The sequence below is a fragment of the Pleurodeles waltl genome, chromosome 11 (genome assembly GCF_031143425.1).
Source record: "Pleurodeles waltl isolate 20211129_DDA chromosome 11, aPleWal1.hap1.20221129, whole genome shotgun sequence".
In the NCBI taxonomy this organism is placed as follows: Eukaryota; Metazoa; Chordata; class Amphibia; order Caudata; family Salamandridae; genus Pleurodeles; species Pleurodeles waltl.
Window position 1 is genome coordinate 330,437,456 of NC_090450.1, and position 16,512 is coordinate 330,453,967.

The following is a 16,512-nucleotide window of genomic DNA, read 5'->3' on the forward strand; positions in this document are numbered from 1 at the left end:
AACAATAAATAAATAAAAAATCCCTGGTGTCTAGTGGTTTCTACCCCCCTTGGGGGCAGATTGGCCTCATCAAAATAGGCCAATCTGCCCCCAAGGGGGGCAGAAATGTCCAAAATATAATTTTCCCCCAAGGGGAGCGACCCTTGCCTAAGGGGTCGCTCCCCACCAAAAAAAAAAGAAATGAAACATAAAAATAAAAAAAATGGTCCCTGGTGCCTAGAGGTTTCTGCCCCCCCTGGGGGCAGAAAAGGCCTTCTCAAAAAAATGCCCCCCCTGGGAGCGACCCTTGCCCAAGGGGTCGCTCCCTTTTGTCAGTTTCAATAAAAAAAAACAAAATCCCTGGTGTCTAGTGGGGTTTCAAAAGCCGGATTGCAAGCAATCCAGCTTTTGAAACCCTCGGAGGGACTTCAAAGGGAAGGAAATACTTTTCCTTCCCTTTGAAGCCCCTCCGGGCCTCCCAAGTGATTGAAAAAGAAATGCTTTTGCATTTCTTTTTCAATCGCGCTGGAAGCAGAGCTTCCAGCGCGACTAGGGAGGCCCCTGTGACAAATCAGCGCGCGCTCGCGCGCTGACATCACAGGGGGTTGTGGGGGATTTCGGGGGTGGAAGGGGAAGGTCTTCCCCTTCCATCCCGACTTGGAGGGGGGAAGGGGGGTGCACGGGGGGCGCGCTAGCGCGCCCCCAAGTTCCCCTGTGCCATGGACGAGATGATCTCGTCCAAGGCACAGGGGAACTGTAGCCTTGGACGAGATCATCTCGTCCAAGGCACAGAACCGGTTAAACATGTGCTTTTTGAATGTCCATATACATCTCAATTTTGGGTAAAGTATGGAGTCAAATTAATTCTATTTTTAAAGCTCAAGTCACCTTAAGCTTTACAAATATATTTTTAGGCAGCCTTGCAGACATCTGGCCCGTCTTCCAAAAAGTTCTATCTTAATCTCAGATTTATTATTGGCTGTTGCTTTTAACAAATTACAAAAACGCAGAAGGACTCTTCTAAATTATCCTTTCAAGCTTGGTGGTATGGTGTATGTTATAATCATAGGCTGGATAGAGCTTATGTTTCCCCCATATGCCTTGATATTAAAAGAGATAGTTTATGGTTACCTATTACTAATTACCTAAACTCTTTAGCTTATTCTTTGTGTAATCATTCTCCTAGAAATGAATGAAGAGGTTTCTAAACCACCATGAATTGTTTTTCTTTACCTTTTATTGTACTTACTTACATTGTTTATAACTTCCTATTCTAATATATTTAATGTATGCATATATTATTATGTTTTAAAGTAGTAACATATCTATTATGTTCCTTCATAAGCACTTTTCATGAAATTTAACTGTTATTGTATTATTTCACTCCTGTCATCAAATGTATTTATAGCTGTTAATTGTTGTATTAATTATCCATACATTTTCTCTTTAAACTTAAAAAGAGAGAGAGAGATGAGCTAGCACTCAGTTATAATATAACTGTCAATAGCCTTAAGCAGAGTGAAATGGGCATCTGCACAGGGAAGGAGCCGTCTACAGTGGTTATTGTGGGAAATGGTATGTAAAGGAACCTGGGGTAGCCTTCCATTTTAGGAAGTACATCTCATTAGCACTGTGGCTTTTCATCTGATGTATGAATGTCAGACCGGAATACGGCTAGCATTCTGCACTTCCTAGTATTAAATAAACCAGAGTTTTGAACCTCACCCAAAACATGCTTTCTGATCTTCAACCTGATCAAAACATTCCAGGTGCCTCGTATCCTTTCATCAATGCAAAACATACTGTTTTCTGCCTTGTTAATTTAAAACATAACATGTGCTCCTTCCCTCTCATCACATCAGAAACACTGCTATTTGTATCCACCCTCAAACTTTATTCTATCCATCTACTAGTCATTCCAAAACATACCTCATTGTCTTTCTTGACAGGAATGGTGGAATTTAACAAGTCGTGCCTTTACTTAGAAATAATACTAAGGCATGCAACACAGAGTACTGATCACAATATGTCACAACTTAAAATTCATATTGTAGTTGTAACAGTTGCAATAAGGGGTTGTAAGAGTGTGGCTTTATCTATAGCTTGCAGAAAGACTCTTGAAGTAACATACTTATATCTGACAAGTTCCAAATGTTCTTCCTGTCAGTCTGGAGAACTTCAACCTATCAAATATAACTACGCGAAGGACAATTTTCTTTTACGAATGTGGTGTGGCATTGCATGACTACTAGAAAACATTTGGTGTTGAACAAAAAGATAACAAGCTTGCAAGAAAATATAGTATGTCACTGAGTATGACTGTTTGAACACTCTTGATATATTTGGGCGACCCTTCTAGTTTATTTGTCTCGTTACTTCTCAATGGCTGCCTTGTGTCTTTTTTGGGGGGAACTGTGTTAGCCAGGATGCTAAATGGCAACATTTTCATTTTTTGCTGCAGATAGAGGAATAAGGTAAATGGAAGTGCTTTAGTTATGTGCAGGGCCACTGGGATTATGTGGCAGGAAAGGACCAAATTGTGAACCAGGATTTAACAATTTATGTGTCAAAAAAAGTCCAATTAGGTATTTACAATGGCAGTAGCGCTAACTCTCACAATTGTGAGGCGTATTCCATTGCAAATGCTTGTTATTATTTTATGATTTAGTGCAATGTTGGTTTTTTTCAATGTAACATTTGTTTTATGTCTGTTTTGCCTTGTTGGCAAAAATATTCAACACTGAATAATACCAATGCATAGTAAAACAATGATTTTTTTAAACCTTATTTGGAATTTTTTTATTTAAATTTCAGAGTTTAGAGGTTCAATGCACAAATTATTTTAATAGTGAAGTAGCACATTTTCTTTCTTACACATTGAAAATAAATATATATATATACAATATTCAAATTAAAAAATATTTTTACTATTTTTGTTCTGAGTTGAATCCACTTTTTTTTACTTTTCTCTATACTTTGCCACAGATAGACTCTGCAGTTGAGGCAGAGATTCCCCTATGATAAAGGATAGGGAACAGTTAGTTAATTAAAAGTTGTGATGGACTATTAAAATATTTTATGTTATGTTTAATAATGTAAGTTTATTTTATATATTTATTTTGAATGTAGAGCAACATTTCAAAAAGCCTTTACTATGCAGACATCTGTAATTTTAAATGAGCTGATATCTCCAGTCTTGTTACTAACACATAAGGGAAGAGTCCCATAAGATTACACTCACATTCTTTCTTCAGTTCAAAACTTTGAGATCTCTTGTTCTTCTGCATCCAAGGCAAGTGCCTTGTCATTTTGAAAGTTTTCTAGGTGTATTAATCAATCAATCAAACTAGATTTGTATAGTGCGGCAAATCACCCATGAGGGTATCCAGACGCTGAGGGTACTGCTGCAGGTGGTCTCATTTGAACAGCCAGGTATTGAGTCCTTTTCTCAATTCCAGCAGAGAGGGTGAGGTCCACAGGTGAAGTGTGAGGTCGTACCAGGAATTTGCAGTGAGGTAGGAAAAGGAGCGTCCTCCACTGTTGCTGCACTGGATGGGAAAGGCAGAGGGACGCAAAGTGCAGGAGTCTAGAACAAACGTGGAACTTCATTCGGTGGTTGATGTTGGATGGTCCCTGGCTGTGGAGGGCTTTGAAGGTATGGATCAAAATCTTGAATTGGCATCTCTTCTGAATGGGTAGCCAGTGGAGCTCCTTGTGGTGAGGGGTGATGTGTGACCCTCAAGGGAGGTCTAGAATGAGTCTGGCCACTGAATTCTGTATTGTTTGCTGTCTCTAGAGGAGGTGTGAGTTAATTCTTATGTAGAGTGCATTGCCGTAGTCCAGTCAGCTGGAGACAAGGGCTTTTGTGATGGTCCATCTAGAGTTAATGGGGAGCCAAATGAAGATCTTGCAGAGCATGTGATGGGTGAGGAAGCAGGCAAATTAGACTGCTTTGATCTGCCTTTCCATGGTGAGCTTACTGTCCAGAATGATGCTAAGGTTGCAGGTGTGGTCAGTTGTAGTGGTTGAGGGACCTATTTCAGGAGGTCACCAGGCTTCTTTCCAGGGGGAGCTGTTGTTCCCGAAGATCAGCTCTTCTGTCTTGTCTGTGTTGAGTTTTAGGCACTTATTTCTCATTTAGTTGGCGATGCTCGTCATTTGTCCACAGAAGTTGGTCAGTGTAGGGGCGGGGTCTTCTGACAGTGAGAGGATGAGCTGGGTAACTTTGGCATAGGACATGATGTTCAGTCCATGCGATCTGACAACGTTAGCCAAGGGAGTCATATAGGTGTTGAACAGGGGAGGGATCAGGGACGAACCTTGAGAGATGCCGCAGATGGTGATCTTGGGTTCTGAGGTGAAGGGGGGCAAGGTGGATTTACTGGGTACTTGCAGTGAGGAAAAAGGCAATCCACTTGAGGGCGTTGCCTTGGATTCCAGTGTTATAAAGCCTTTTGATCAGGGTGTGGTGTAGGAGTAGGCAGCAAACTCTGCTCCTCTAGCGGAGTTCACAGAGTTTTTGGCACTTCACACTCCGCTTGGAGAGCGACATTTTGCAAAACTCTGTCATACACTGTGTAGCAAAGTTTACTGGTGTCCAGAGCCCTTTAACTGTGACTAAAGAGGAATCAGATGTTTTTTTAAGACTACATTTGTAAGACTGCTGGAGGCGGTGTGCCATGCATGTGAGAGCGGCTGGCATTCACAATCCTAGAATCCCCGGAAGAAGGGCTTGAATTATTATAATGACTTCCCCTGCCTGCTGCTCCAGCTTTTACTCGCTACTGAAGATGTGTGACCCACTGCTGTATCATCTGATTGGGGAACAGCCCGGCCTCGGCCAATACTCCTGAGTACTGAAGTTGCCTCTGTCTGTGGTAACCATGGCGGTGGTACTGGCACGTAGTCTAAGGGTGGGTGACATAAAGGACCCTGTGGCACTCTTCAAAGCTTACAGCACAGAGAAGATCCATGGGTTAGAACGACGTGTGCATGACGAGATGGAACAGAAAAAGAAAGAGTTGAGGCAGATGGTTGGGGAGCGCTACCGAAAACTCATGCAGGTGGCAGATACCATCGGAGACATGAAGCTTTAGCGCAGCAAGTGGTGGCTCCATGCAGGACATGCAAAAATAATGCACTTGTTTGTGTGTCGTGCAGCATCAGGACCGTGGGCTCCTGCATGCACCCCAGGTAAAGTAGTTCTCTCTTCAGGTTACATTTATGGCACTAGAAAGAATGGCATGATGCTGACTGGGCTGTGACTGGAGACTGAAGGGGGAATCCTGGAAAATGGCAGAGTTGCAGTTGCTGGTCTACAAAGAGCTCTGCCATCAAGCAAGTGCTGATTGAGAGCTATTTTGTATCAAAAATGGCTACCTAGGGTGGCTGACTACTGCTACATGAAGGTAAAAGAGGATCGTTTAGATTTTGAATGTAAACCCGACGGAGTGGCACAGGATTAATTATAGCCCATGAGCAATTCATTGTAGTTTGGAATGGAATTGTGGAATGTTCTAAAAGAATGTCAGATCAGTTTTATTGCGTTGGTGTGATTGCACCCAGCTAAATCTCATAGCCCCGAAGCCATCAATGAGCTCCAACAGGCCTACTTCCTGCGAGAAACCAACAGTGAGCGCCAGATCAGTCAGAAGATGATTGGTCTCATTGTTGTTGCAAGGCAGAATGCAGAAGGTAATGGAGATAAAAGTAAATCACCCTGTCTGGCTCATGTGCACCGCCATGAAATCAAATGGACATAACTAATTGGGGCAGAACTCCACAGAATCCCTCTGAGTTTTTTTGTAACTGTGGAATTCTGCAGAATGCAACTCTGCGAGTTTTGTATCCTCTAGAGTGGTGTGATACCATGTTGATCTCTACTGAGAGGTCGAGCAGTATCAGGACGGTCATTTTTACTAGGTCGAGGAGGGATCTGATGTCATCTGTGGCTGCAACCATGGCAGTTTCAGTTCTGTGGCTGGTTTAGAATTCAGATTTGAAAGTGTCCAGAAGATTGTTGTTCTCTACATGTGTTGTGAGTTGGCAATTGATGGCCTTCTCAAGAACTTTGGTGAAAAAGGGGAGCAGAGAAATGAGGCAGCAGTTCTTGAGTTTGTTGGGGTCGGCAGATGGTTTCTTGAGTAGGGGGCTTGGCTTCTGCATGTTTCCATTCTTCTGGGAAGGTGGCCATGGAAATAGATGGATTGTGGATGGCGGTGATCTCTCTGCTGGTCGTCTTACTCCAGAGGTTGTAAATGTGGTGAGGCAGGGGTCTGTGGGTGCTACTGAGTGGACGGAGTTCATGATGGCTGTGATGTCTTGCGTGGTGAGCTGGTCCGCAGTGGTAAGCAGGTGGTTGTGTTCCTCGTTCGTGAGGGTCAGAAGTCAAAGGGTGTCAGTGGGTTGTGGTATGAAGTTTTTGTACATGGTAGAAATCTTGCTGGGGAAGAAGTCTGCCAGGGAATTGCACAGCTCCTGGTAAAGAGTGATGACATTTTCCATGGCGGAGGAACTGGAGAGCTCTCTGATGATGTTGAAAAGTTTGTTGCTGTGTTTTGAGCTTGCCTCAATACAGTCGGCCAGGACACTTGTTTTAATCTTTTCAGGAGTTGGTGGGATTGGTTGAGGGCAGCTTTGAAAGTGGTTCAGTCTGTATGCTTGAAGCCATTTCCTTTCGAGTCATTTGCAGGTCCGTTTCATGGTTTTTAGTTCTGTGGTGTACCAACTGGCTTGCTTGGAGGACCGATTGTGCTTGGTGGGTGTCCCGGGGTGGCTCTATCAGCACAGTCTGTGAGCCAGGTGGAGAAGTTAATGAACACCTGTTCTGGGTTGGTTGTGGTATGAGGGTGGAAGGTGTTGAGGGCATTGGCCCATTGGCTCTCTGAGACCTTGTTCCAGCTGTGGTGTGAAGTGCTGGGCAGCTTGGTGTTGGTGGTGGGGGATCTTGAAAAGGTGAAGTGGATGATTGTGTGGTCCAGTCCAGTTTGAGCTTGGTGACATGCCTGTACTTGGCTCTGTCTCTGTTTGTAAAGAAGGGGTTGAGTGTGTGTACTGCGATGTGAGTGGGGTTGGTGACAAGTTGGGTGAGGCCGAAGTTGCTCGTGCTTTTGAGGAGATTGGCGGTGTTGGTACCTTTGGGGTCATTGAGGTGAAAATATAGGTCGCTGAAGAAAATGTTGTTTTCGGAGTCGATGGTCAGCAGAGTGATGAAATCAGGAATGGTGTTTCAGAACCTTGGGCGAGGTCCTGGAGGTATGTAGGCGAGGGTGCCTCTGAATTTGGTTTTGCTGTTGGTTTGGAAGTTGATTTTATTATATTGTTAATGGGGCTGTTCTGTGTTTCTGCTCTTCTATGGTGACTTTTATCTCTCATTTCTCCAGGATAGGTGTGAAACTGGTATGCTACTGCAATGCTTGGTGTATGTTTCTGTGCAGAGAGCGGGTTGTGGTGTCAAAGCAAATAATTTTGTTGCACCACCTGGGTTTACAAAGCAGCACCATATTCAGAGCATCTCATCTATTGTAGCCCAGCTTTTTAGTAAATATTGGGTGCAATTGCAACAATTTAAATGTAACGTAACATGCCTCTGCATATTTTTCACAACATTTTCGCCAGAGTTGAGTTTGTAGGTGTGAGGATTTCCAAAGTCAGAAGTTGACACTATTTATCTCTAAAAAGGTTCGAAGGAAAACAAAAGAATATAAACAATGATAATATTACAATTTTAAGTATTGCCACACTCTCACTTTCTCTCTACTTCACTTTCTCTTTGTTTCTCTTGCACTTGCTCCCCCCTTGTTACACTCCTTGCCACCTTTCGCATCTTCTCCTGTTTCCTTCACCTCTTCTCTGTAGCCTGTCCCCATCTTTCTCTCACCCTTCACTCTCATCCCTTCTCATATTCCTTTCTCTTATTCCCTATTCATCCTTTACTTACCTCTTCACAGCTTTTAGCTTGTTCTCTCACCATCAAAATGGTGCCTGGATTTCTCAGTTACTCACACAAATCTGTTCTTTTGGTCTCAAAACAACTCCTTTCCTTTATCTTTCTCCCACTAACTTTCTGGTTGTTTCTCTCTCTCTTTAAAATAAACTGCCTCTCTCTTCATCTTCCCCTTCGCCCTCTCCTTATTCCTCACTAATCATGTAACACTTACCACTTTTTCTCCCATGGTGTTTCCTTTCACCTTTCTTGTACTTTTATTTTGTTATTCACCATGCTTTTTTCTTCTTCACTCACTCCCTGTCACTCGCTCTCTCACAGTTGTGGATACCCCATTTGAGTCGTGGTTTCCCATCATTTTATCGCGGCCACCTATGCACATAGTAAACTAGCTAAGGGTCTGCCTCTGAAATGCATACTGCATGTAGATGGAAGGGATTGGAGCAATAGCCATGCTTCCGTGTGCAGGGACCTATAAACAACGGCCCACTTCATTACCTGCCTGAAAGATGGTGTATTCTTCCTTATACTGCAGCCTATGCACAAGTACCTCACCTAGGCTACATTCTCCTCTGCTGATTAGCTGACACTGCATATCATTTTCAGCTGTAAGGTAGGGTGCAGGTCAGGTCGAAGATGTTAATCTGAGTGTTCTGGAAATCTCTGTGGCTTTATCTGACAGATTGGTGGCCCAGGCATAATATTTCTTTCTTTGACATTCTCTGGCCACTATAAACATATTTATGGCATTCCCTCAGCACAACAGTGCCCAAAGCATAATGGCATCTTATTGACAAATTGTGGGCACATTTAAATATTTGTAGTTGCCCCTGCCATAACTGTGACCATGATTAAAGGTGATCTTGAAATGTTAGTGCACTCTTGATATATTTCTGGCTTTTGTTGGTATAATGTTGGTCCTGGCCTAAATGGTACCTATCATTGACATTTTGTGAGCATTCTCGAATAGTTGGGCCAATCCCTGCCACACTGGTGCACCTAACTTAAAAGTGGCCATCTTAGCATATTGGCACATTTTGTGGCATGATGCTGGATATCTCTGCAATAATAGTTGTGGAAATATCTGCCATTTGACGGATATCTCTGGTTCTGATAATGATGATAAATGGGGTTAAAAGAAAGAATATGTCTCTGGGGCAGTGGTACATACAAGTAATTAATAAAAGTGGCAGGTGGTTGTTTTGGGTCCAAATATGCATCTACTAATTAGAATAAAGTCAATTTATACAAAATTCAAAGTCTGCATTTGAAAACAAAATGTGTGTGTTTTCATACACTGAAAGATACTGTTTGGGAACATAATCGTTGTACTTGTGAAATGTTTTAAAATCTAATGTTTGCAAGATATTTCGTGCTGAGATTGGAAAGTTTAGTGGTGATAATGAGTCCTTGGTACCGGAGGTCACTCACTGCTTTGGATATTATTCCATGGCTTGTTTTTCATCATCTAGATTAAAAAAGCTTTCCGTGTTACCATTACTGCTGACTGAAGCCCGAAGCCTGAACATGAAAAATTGTTGAAACACATCTGGTCTCTAATCAGGCAAGGCATTGTAAACTGAGTTCTAGAAATGCTACAAGAGCCTAAAAGATGTTTCCATTTCTGATATCTGTAGCGTATGATTGTGAGGTGTGCGTGTATTTTGAGTTTTCCACGGTGCCCCTTCTAAGTAAATTGTCAGGCTCATAAGAGAATCTGATTGAAGTGGGCAAGATGGATAGGTGACTTGAATTGGGATGTAGAAGTGAATAAAGCTGCCTTTTGTAAAATGATCGCAAATGTGAACGTTGCCGAGATCTGTTTAACTCCCCTGAAATAAACATGTCTCTTTAGCGAATTGTTTGTATGCTGAAAAAGTACTCTTTTGGCACCAGTTTTCTTATTGTGGTAATGGGGCACTATAGGAATAGTGGTATATTTGATGGGTGCCCCTTCAGGGCCACAGGATGGATTTTTCATCAATGTATATGGAAATTGTGTTGTTAAAAAAACTCCTCAGAGGAAGTCAGACTTACCTGTTTCACTCGCTGGCTTGGTGCATCAAAGATAGATATTCACACCCAACCACTTTGACGTTTTCCCAGTTGCCCTTACTTTATTTTTCTCTTTTCCTTTCTGCCCCCGCCCCCAATATCTTTATCATAACTCTTAAGGTTATACCTCTTAACTTTTTTTTAATTATAACCTCTTATAATCTATATTATTATAATTATAATTATTTTAATTATAATAAATATAACCGTAACTCTTTTTTCATTATAACTCTTAAGACTATCAGATCATAACTCTTAATATTATTTTTTCCTCCGTCTCAAGTCACCTTTCTTTCTAACTTTTACTCTTGTTCCTTCTTTCTTTCTCATATGGGCTTGATCTGAAGATGCTCTGTTTTAGCATATTTCACTCTTTGTCATTTGCTCTATGGCAGCTGTAAGAGAGATGGAATTTCTCTATCTCCATTCCATACGGAGATGAAGCAATATGGATGTGTTTCTCTCACTTATGCAACTGCAGGGTGCTGAAACCAGTTTGCATTGTCTGCTTGATGTCAATGGTTCATCGCGGCTCAGTTGGTGGAGACCTGAAGCAGCATGAGAATCTTTCGCAGAAAGCCAAGGTAAGGGGAAGCAAAGTATAATGTTAATGTCAATCTCCATTACTGACACCAGTTCGCTTGTCACTGTGTATATCTTAGTGTAAATTGTGTATAGGAGAGTAGATAAGGTCTTGCAGTGTGATGATACTGCTGAGTCTGCAGTTATCGGAGTTACAATGTTCCCCCTCTACTGATCATGTGGAGGCGTTTTATTAACTCATCCCCGCCAGAAGAACAAGATTAAAATTGTAACTTGACTATTTTGTATTTTAAGATATGCTGATCAAAGGTCCTGGGATGAACGGAGGAAAATTATGAAGGGGAGGATGCATCCTTTTGCCCCCTAAGTTGGAGCAAACTCTTATTAGGAGTAATACGTTTTCCAAATAATTAATCTTTAGACATCTCTTCTTATGGCTATTTTGTCTGCAAGCTAATTAGCCACTTGCTTTTACATAATGAAAACTTTAAGCCACACTAATGAGTTTCCCTGTTGGAATTATTTCGAGGTTGGTGAACAAATACTGAACATTGTAATTACAATCAGAATTCTTCATTACCTGAACATTTGAGACTGCTGCTTCAGAAATCTCTCACTTATATATTCAGAATGTGCTTATTAGCACAGCAAAACACGTGTATTATGGTCTAGCAAAGCCATATAAGGGTTATTGTGACTGTTTTAAACTTCTCCGCCTTTGGCCTTATGTGTATTTATGTGTGTGTATGCATGTGGAAACATATTTACATAGAGTTGGAGCAGTGCGGTGCTCCGCCAGAACTGGCAGTGCCACGCTGCATCAGTTCTGAAATGCAGGAATGTGGCATATTTACACCCCTGTGTTTCCCCTAGCGCTGACGCTACATTTAGCTTCCAGCGCAGGCATCCTTGCACCATAGTGCAATGGTATCTGCGTTGAAGGGAATGATTGTTTATGTGCGGGAAGGTGTCCCTAAACAATCTACATTGGCGATTTGGCACTTCTATGTGTGCTGCAGCACACATAGAAGTAGCAAATCGTCAGTATTAAATGTTATTGTTTATGTAGAGGAAGGAACACCTTCCTGCACATAAACTATCATCATTGGCCTTTTGCTCTTTCTATTTGTGCTGCAGAATGCAGCACACATTAAAAAAGCAAAAATTAGGAGAAATAAAAGCATTTCTCCTTGTTGCGCCATGTTAACGCCACCCCTGGGCAATCCACCACAACACTCATTGCTTTTGACCCTGTCCCAGATTTATAGAGAAACGTAAATCTGAGGCAGCGCCAAAAGCTAACGCCACCAGGTGTGGGGGACAAAAGGGGATCCTCATGCCCAGCACCCCTGAAATGTGCACTGCCTGCAGTGTGCATTTCAAGGGTGCTGGTGCCCCCTGCGAGCTGCAACATTATCACCAGCTCTCTTATGAGCCAGCAGCAATGCTGCTGCACTTTTCCCACTAGGCTGACCGGAGGAAACCCAGTGGGAAACTTGTAATGCGTCCAGCAGGGAGGACGGACGGATGTTTCCATCCCCCAAACTCGTAATCAGCCCCTTAAGAATCAAATAAATAATTAATATTAATTTTAAAATATGTTAATTAGATGTACTTAATTAACTTCCCACAATGTGCACCTACAAACCTCACAACCCCACCACAATATAAATTACTATTTTACCATTACATTAAAAATATGAATAACTTTAAGTACAAACTATATTTAAAAACATTACCAACAATTATAAAAACAATATAACACATAGACAATAAAAAAAATATTTACCCATATAAAGAAACTTAAAAAACAATATTTCTTACCTTCAAACATTGATATTTTTGTCAACAATATTTTTGCATGCAATATTTCTGTGTCACGGTATAAAAAAATTGATATTTCTGCAACTCGATATTTTTAAGTCAATATTTTTTCCGAACACCTTAGTAGACAACTTTACTATAGACCTATAAGTAAATTAAATATGCAAATCAGTTATAAACCATTTTTACCATGTTTTGGTGAGTGAGCACAAGCACTTTGGGGTAGCCTGGCAAAGAAAGCCAAGTCCAACAAGCTTTAACGGCATTCTTGTCACGTACAGTCAGTGTGACTAAGAATTAGGGATACAATATGGTGCCCTCACAACAACATTCAGTATCCTTTTTACTTAGACATCAAGGAGCATGTTTACAGGCCACATGTGCTGCCATAGCATCATTTTCTCACGCTAAGTAGGTGTTAAAGAGACCCCCACAGTGCACCATATTTATAAAGTGGCACAATACATGCATTGTGCCACTTTGTAACTCCTTGTGCCACATTATACCTGCACCAGGTATTTTGTATGCAAGGGGGGGCGTTCCCATTGAGGGAGGCCAAAAAATGGTGCAGTAAAATTGACAAGATTTTACTGCGCCATTTTTTCTGTCATTTTTAATGCCTGCTCAGGGCAGGCATTAAGGTGACACTCCCTTAATAAGCTATGGGCTTCCCTGTACTTTGCTGGACTAGCGCCATAATTTATGGTGCTAATCCAGCAAAGCACCACAATAGCGTCATAAATTATGAATTTATAGTGCTAATGTGCGCCATGGTGCACTGTATAGTAAATGCAGCGCTACCATGGTGACTTTAGGGGAGTGCAGGGTGACTCAAGAAAATATTCCCCTAAGAATCACATTCTAAGTTTGTCAACAATCAGGTGTGAATTTCAAGAATAAAACAGAGATCATTAATGTGGTTTTCTCGTTTGATTATAATTGTTTGTGCTGTGGTAGACAAATAATTGTCGAAATCACAGTTTCAGCACCAATTTTAGCAGTATCCTCCCTCGAATTTTCAACATTCACATTTTGCCATTTTTTCAGTGTAGGCCCTCGTTTTAACTGCAACGGGAATTCTAATGCAGTAAAATCATTACCAATACAACACGGAGCAGTAATTTAAAAATGCAACATCAGTTTTGTATTCCGAGCTGTTCCCTAAAGATTGGTGATTACTCGTGAAATGGTTGTTACTGCACCGATTTCAGTACCTAATCACTATTCTAGGGCTGCTTTCTAGGTGCAAATTTCCCAACGTTGGATCTGGCTAATATGTCCCTGAAAACCTCAGTGGAGCAGTGAATCGGCATGCTGTAAGACTCCGTCCCTCGATTTCCTAATTCGACTGGTAACCACCGTCAGCGAGTGAATTTGCATTTTGCCTCAATTTAGAATGATGGCCGAAGCCTGTTTGTCAGAAAACTTGAAGATGCATGCATTCCTGCTGAAATGAGAATCCTGGTTTGGCCATAATTACAGGTATAGAGTTAAATTAGAATGAGCATAATCCTCTAACCCTATACCACTTAGGTTTTTATATTTATATTGCCGTATTTCCTGTGATAAAGCACTGTCTTTTTCACTTTCAGTACTCACAGTGGTCTGGTGGTAGGATGCGCTCATACTGCACTTGGGAGCTTTCGGAAATGAGAACAAAATGTTTTAGGACATGATAAGCATTGCTGACCATTAGTTCTGATCAACCTTTAACCCAGTGCCTCAATTACATGATCTTTATTTACTTGTAGTATAACGCCTGGATGTTAGGGGTCCTAAGCAGATAGTTTGATGCCTAAATTACTACCTATTTTCAACTAATTGAGGCCCTCACAATGCCAAAGAGTTTCGAATTGTAAGATAAACTCTAGGAATGGGGCACACAAAAACAGCCACAAGTTCTGTTTGGCCATTAACTGCCAGTCAAGTGGTACCAGCAGATAACTGAAACAGGAATTATTAAGACCATTTATTTTCATATTTAGATCAAATTTTTTGTCTAAGCTTGGTTCTTGACGGGGACAGACAGGAAAACAACAGACATTGCACCATCCACCCTAATGAAGATGGCAGTGAAACACTGCCTACTCTGATGAGTCATTGGAGGAAGTATTAAGATCCACCTGTTTCTAAAAGAGGTGGGCGGATTGAGGTTTTGGCAGCAAGGATAATCAGGCAAGTTTGCAACAGAGTTGCCTGTCTGCCAAACTCTAAATAAGGCCCTTAGGGTACATATTTACAAGCCCCTAGGGCCATCTTGCGCCACCAGAGTGTGTTTTTTTTTTTAACGCTAAGGCGGCGCTAAGGTTCCTCCCCCCCACGCAGTATTTACCAAGTGCCACAATGCTTGCATTGTTCCACTTTGCAACCCCTTGCCCCACATTATGCTTGTGTCAGGCATTATGCATGCAAGGGGAGCTTTCCAACATAGGAAGGCCAGAAAAAATGGCGCAGTGAAATTTACAAAAGTTCACTGCGCCATTTATTTCTGTCATTTTTAACGCCTGCTCAGAGCAGGTGTTAAAATGACACATCATTTTTAATCAATGGGCCTCCCTGTGCTTTGCTGCACTAGCGTCACATTTTTTGACGCTAGTGCAGCAAATTGTCACAATAGCATCAAAAATGTTGCCATTATTGTCCAAACGACAGCCATGGTGCACCGTACTGTAAATACGGTGCAACCATGGTGTCATTAGGTGGGGAAGGGAGCGACACAAGAAAAGTGTCCCATCGGGATCAATGCGCTACTTTCATGTGAATATGCCCCTAAGTGTGCCAATTAGCTATATACAATCAAACAGTAAAATCACCTCAAAAGATTATTATTATAGCACTGCAAGTTTACATCTGCAGCTATTCACTCAATTCAATGGAGAATTTCATTCTGTTTTTCATCTCTCTGTGCTGACAATTTGCACTGTTGTTCGCCTGGCAATGATGAAAGATCGCATGAAGACATCAAGACCTTATATCTTTTTTTTTTTTAATAATAATTACGAACGGAGAAACGCAATGATTTTTGTCTTTATATGTAAACACGGAAACTTGCGAGCGTTCGTTATAAAGAAGGGTTTAAGATAATGCTGGAGGGTTTTTCATGTTCAGTCTTCCTCCAAGTGCGCGAATGCATAGTATTCCTATTGCCAACGGGGAAGCATCCTCCAGTCCGCCTGGTGCTGCCAACTGAGTCGCCAAACTCTTGAGGTCTGTTACCATACCTTACCTCACACTCCCTAGGTGATACAATCTCCTTGGCTAAAGACTAGTAGGTACTACCACACACATACACGTGCCTCCTTATTTTCCTTGTCATTGCTATATATGATTCATGCATTGAATGGTATCGCCAGTAACTTAAGGGAGCAAAGACCGCAGGGTGCACTGAGATTTACATTCTTGGGACACGGAGAAAAATCATTCCAGATTCACCTGGATATAGGTACACTAGCCCTGTATAACCACGTCTTACACCTACAATGACCTAAGTCTAGCTCTAGGTCATTCAGTAAAGAACGAATAATAACAATAAATATATTTTTCTATGGCACCACTGACATGCACAGGAAACACATGAAACTTATTTCCAAGGACCCTGCCTCAAGTGATTATAGAAGAGAGCAAGTAAGAAAATGAGGTGGTATTCCAGCTACTAAGCTTTTGCTTCACAATTTTGCAGTCTTGTGAATTAAGCACTGTCATTCAGTCTGGGTTCTGTCGCTGCTGTTCTCAAGTCACAAGTGTTTTGCCTTTTGCTTCTTCAAATGTTAATGATAAACTGCGAAGTTCTCCTCGCCCACATGTAAGGCATGTTTTTTCTTAGTAATGGCGCATGGTGCCAGCCATCGAAATAAATGTACATTTTTTGCACTCTGCTGTTTATCTTTAGGAGGAGGTTAAAACGTATCAGCTGGAAACGAACAACACTTGTCTCCGCTTATGAAACTGCAGCACCCTGCCAGTTAGTGAAGTCACTAAAGCAGACCCAACCACGTGGATAGAGTCAGTTTGCCAACTTTGGGGCAGATTTACTAATTGTTAAAGCAACGCAGTGTAGCATCCTAAATTGCTGCATTGTGTTGCATGAGCGAGAGACAGCAGGATAGTGGCATAGCTTCTAAACTATGGTGATGCTGCTCTCTTCCAAAGAGATGGTGCACTTTCAG

General features: G+C 41.7%; 1 protein-coding gene across 2 annotated transcripts in view; it reads left to right on the forward strand.

Annotated features, from left to right (window-relative positions):
- LOC138266612 (galactose-3-O-sulfotransferase 2-like) overlaps positions 1 to 16,512 on the forward strand; it is a 523,679-nt gene that overhangs the window by 225,501 nt on the left and 281,666 nt on the right. For both annotated transcript variants that reach the window (XM_069215440.1, XM_069215441.1), the window contains one exon: positions 10,461 to 10,563. In XM_069215440.1, the coding sequence (XP_069071541.1) occupies positions 10,538 to 10,563 (26 nt within the window). In that variant the 5' untranslated portion in view covers positions 10,461 to 10,537. The remainder of the gene's footprint in view (positions 1 to 10,460; positions 10,564 to 16,512) is intronic.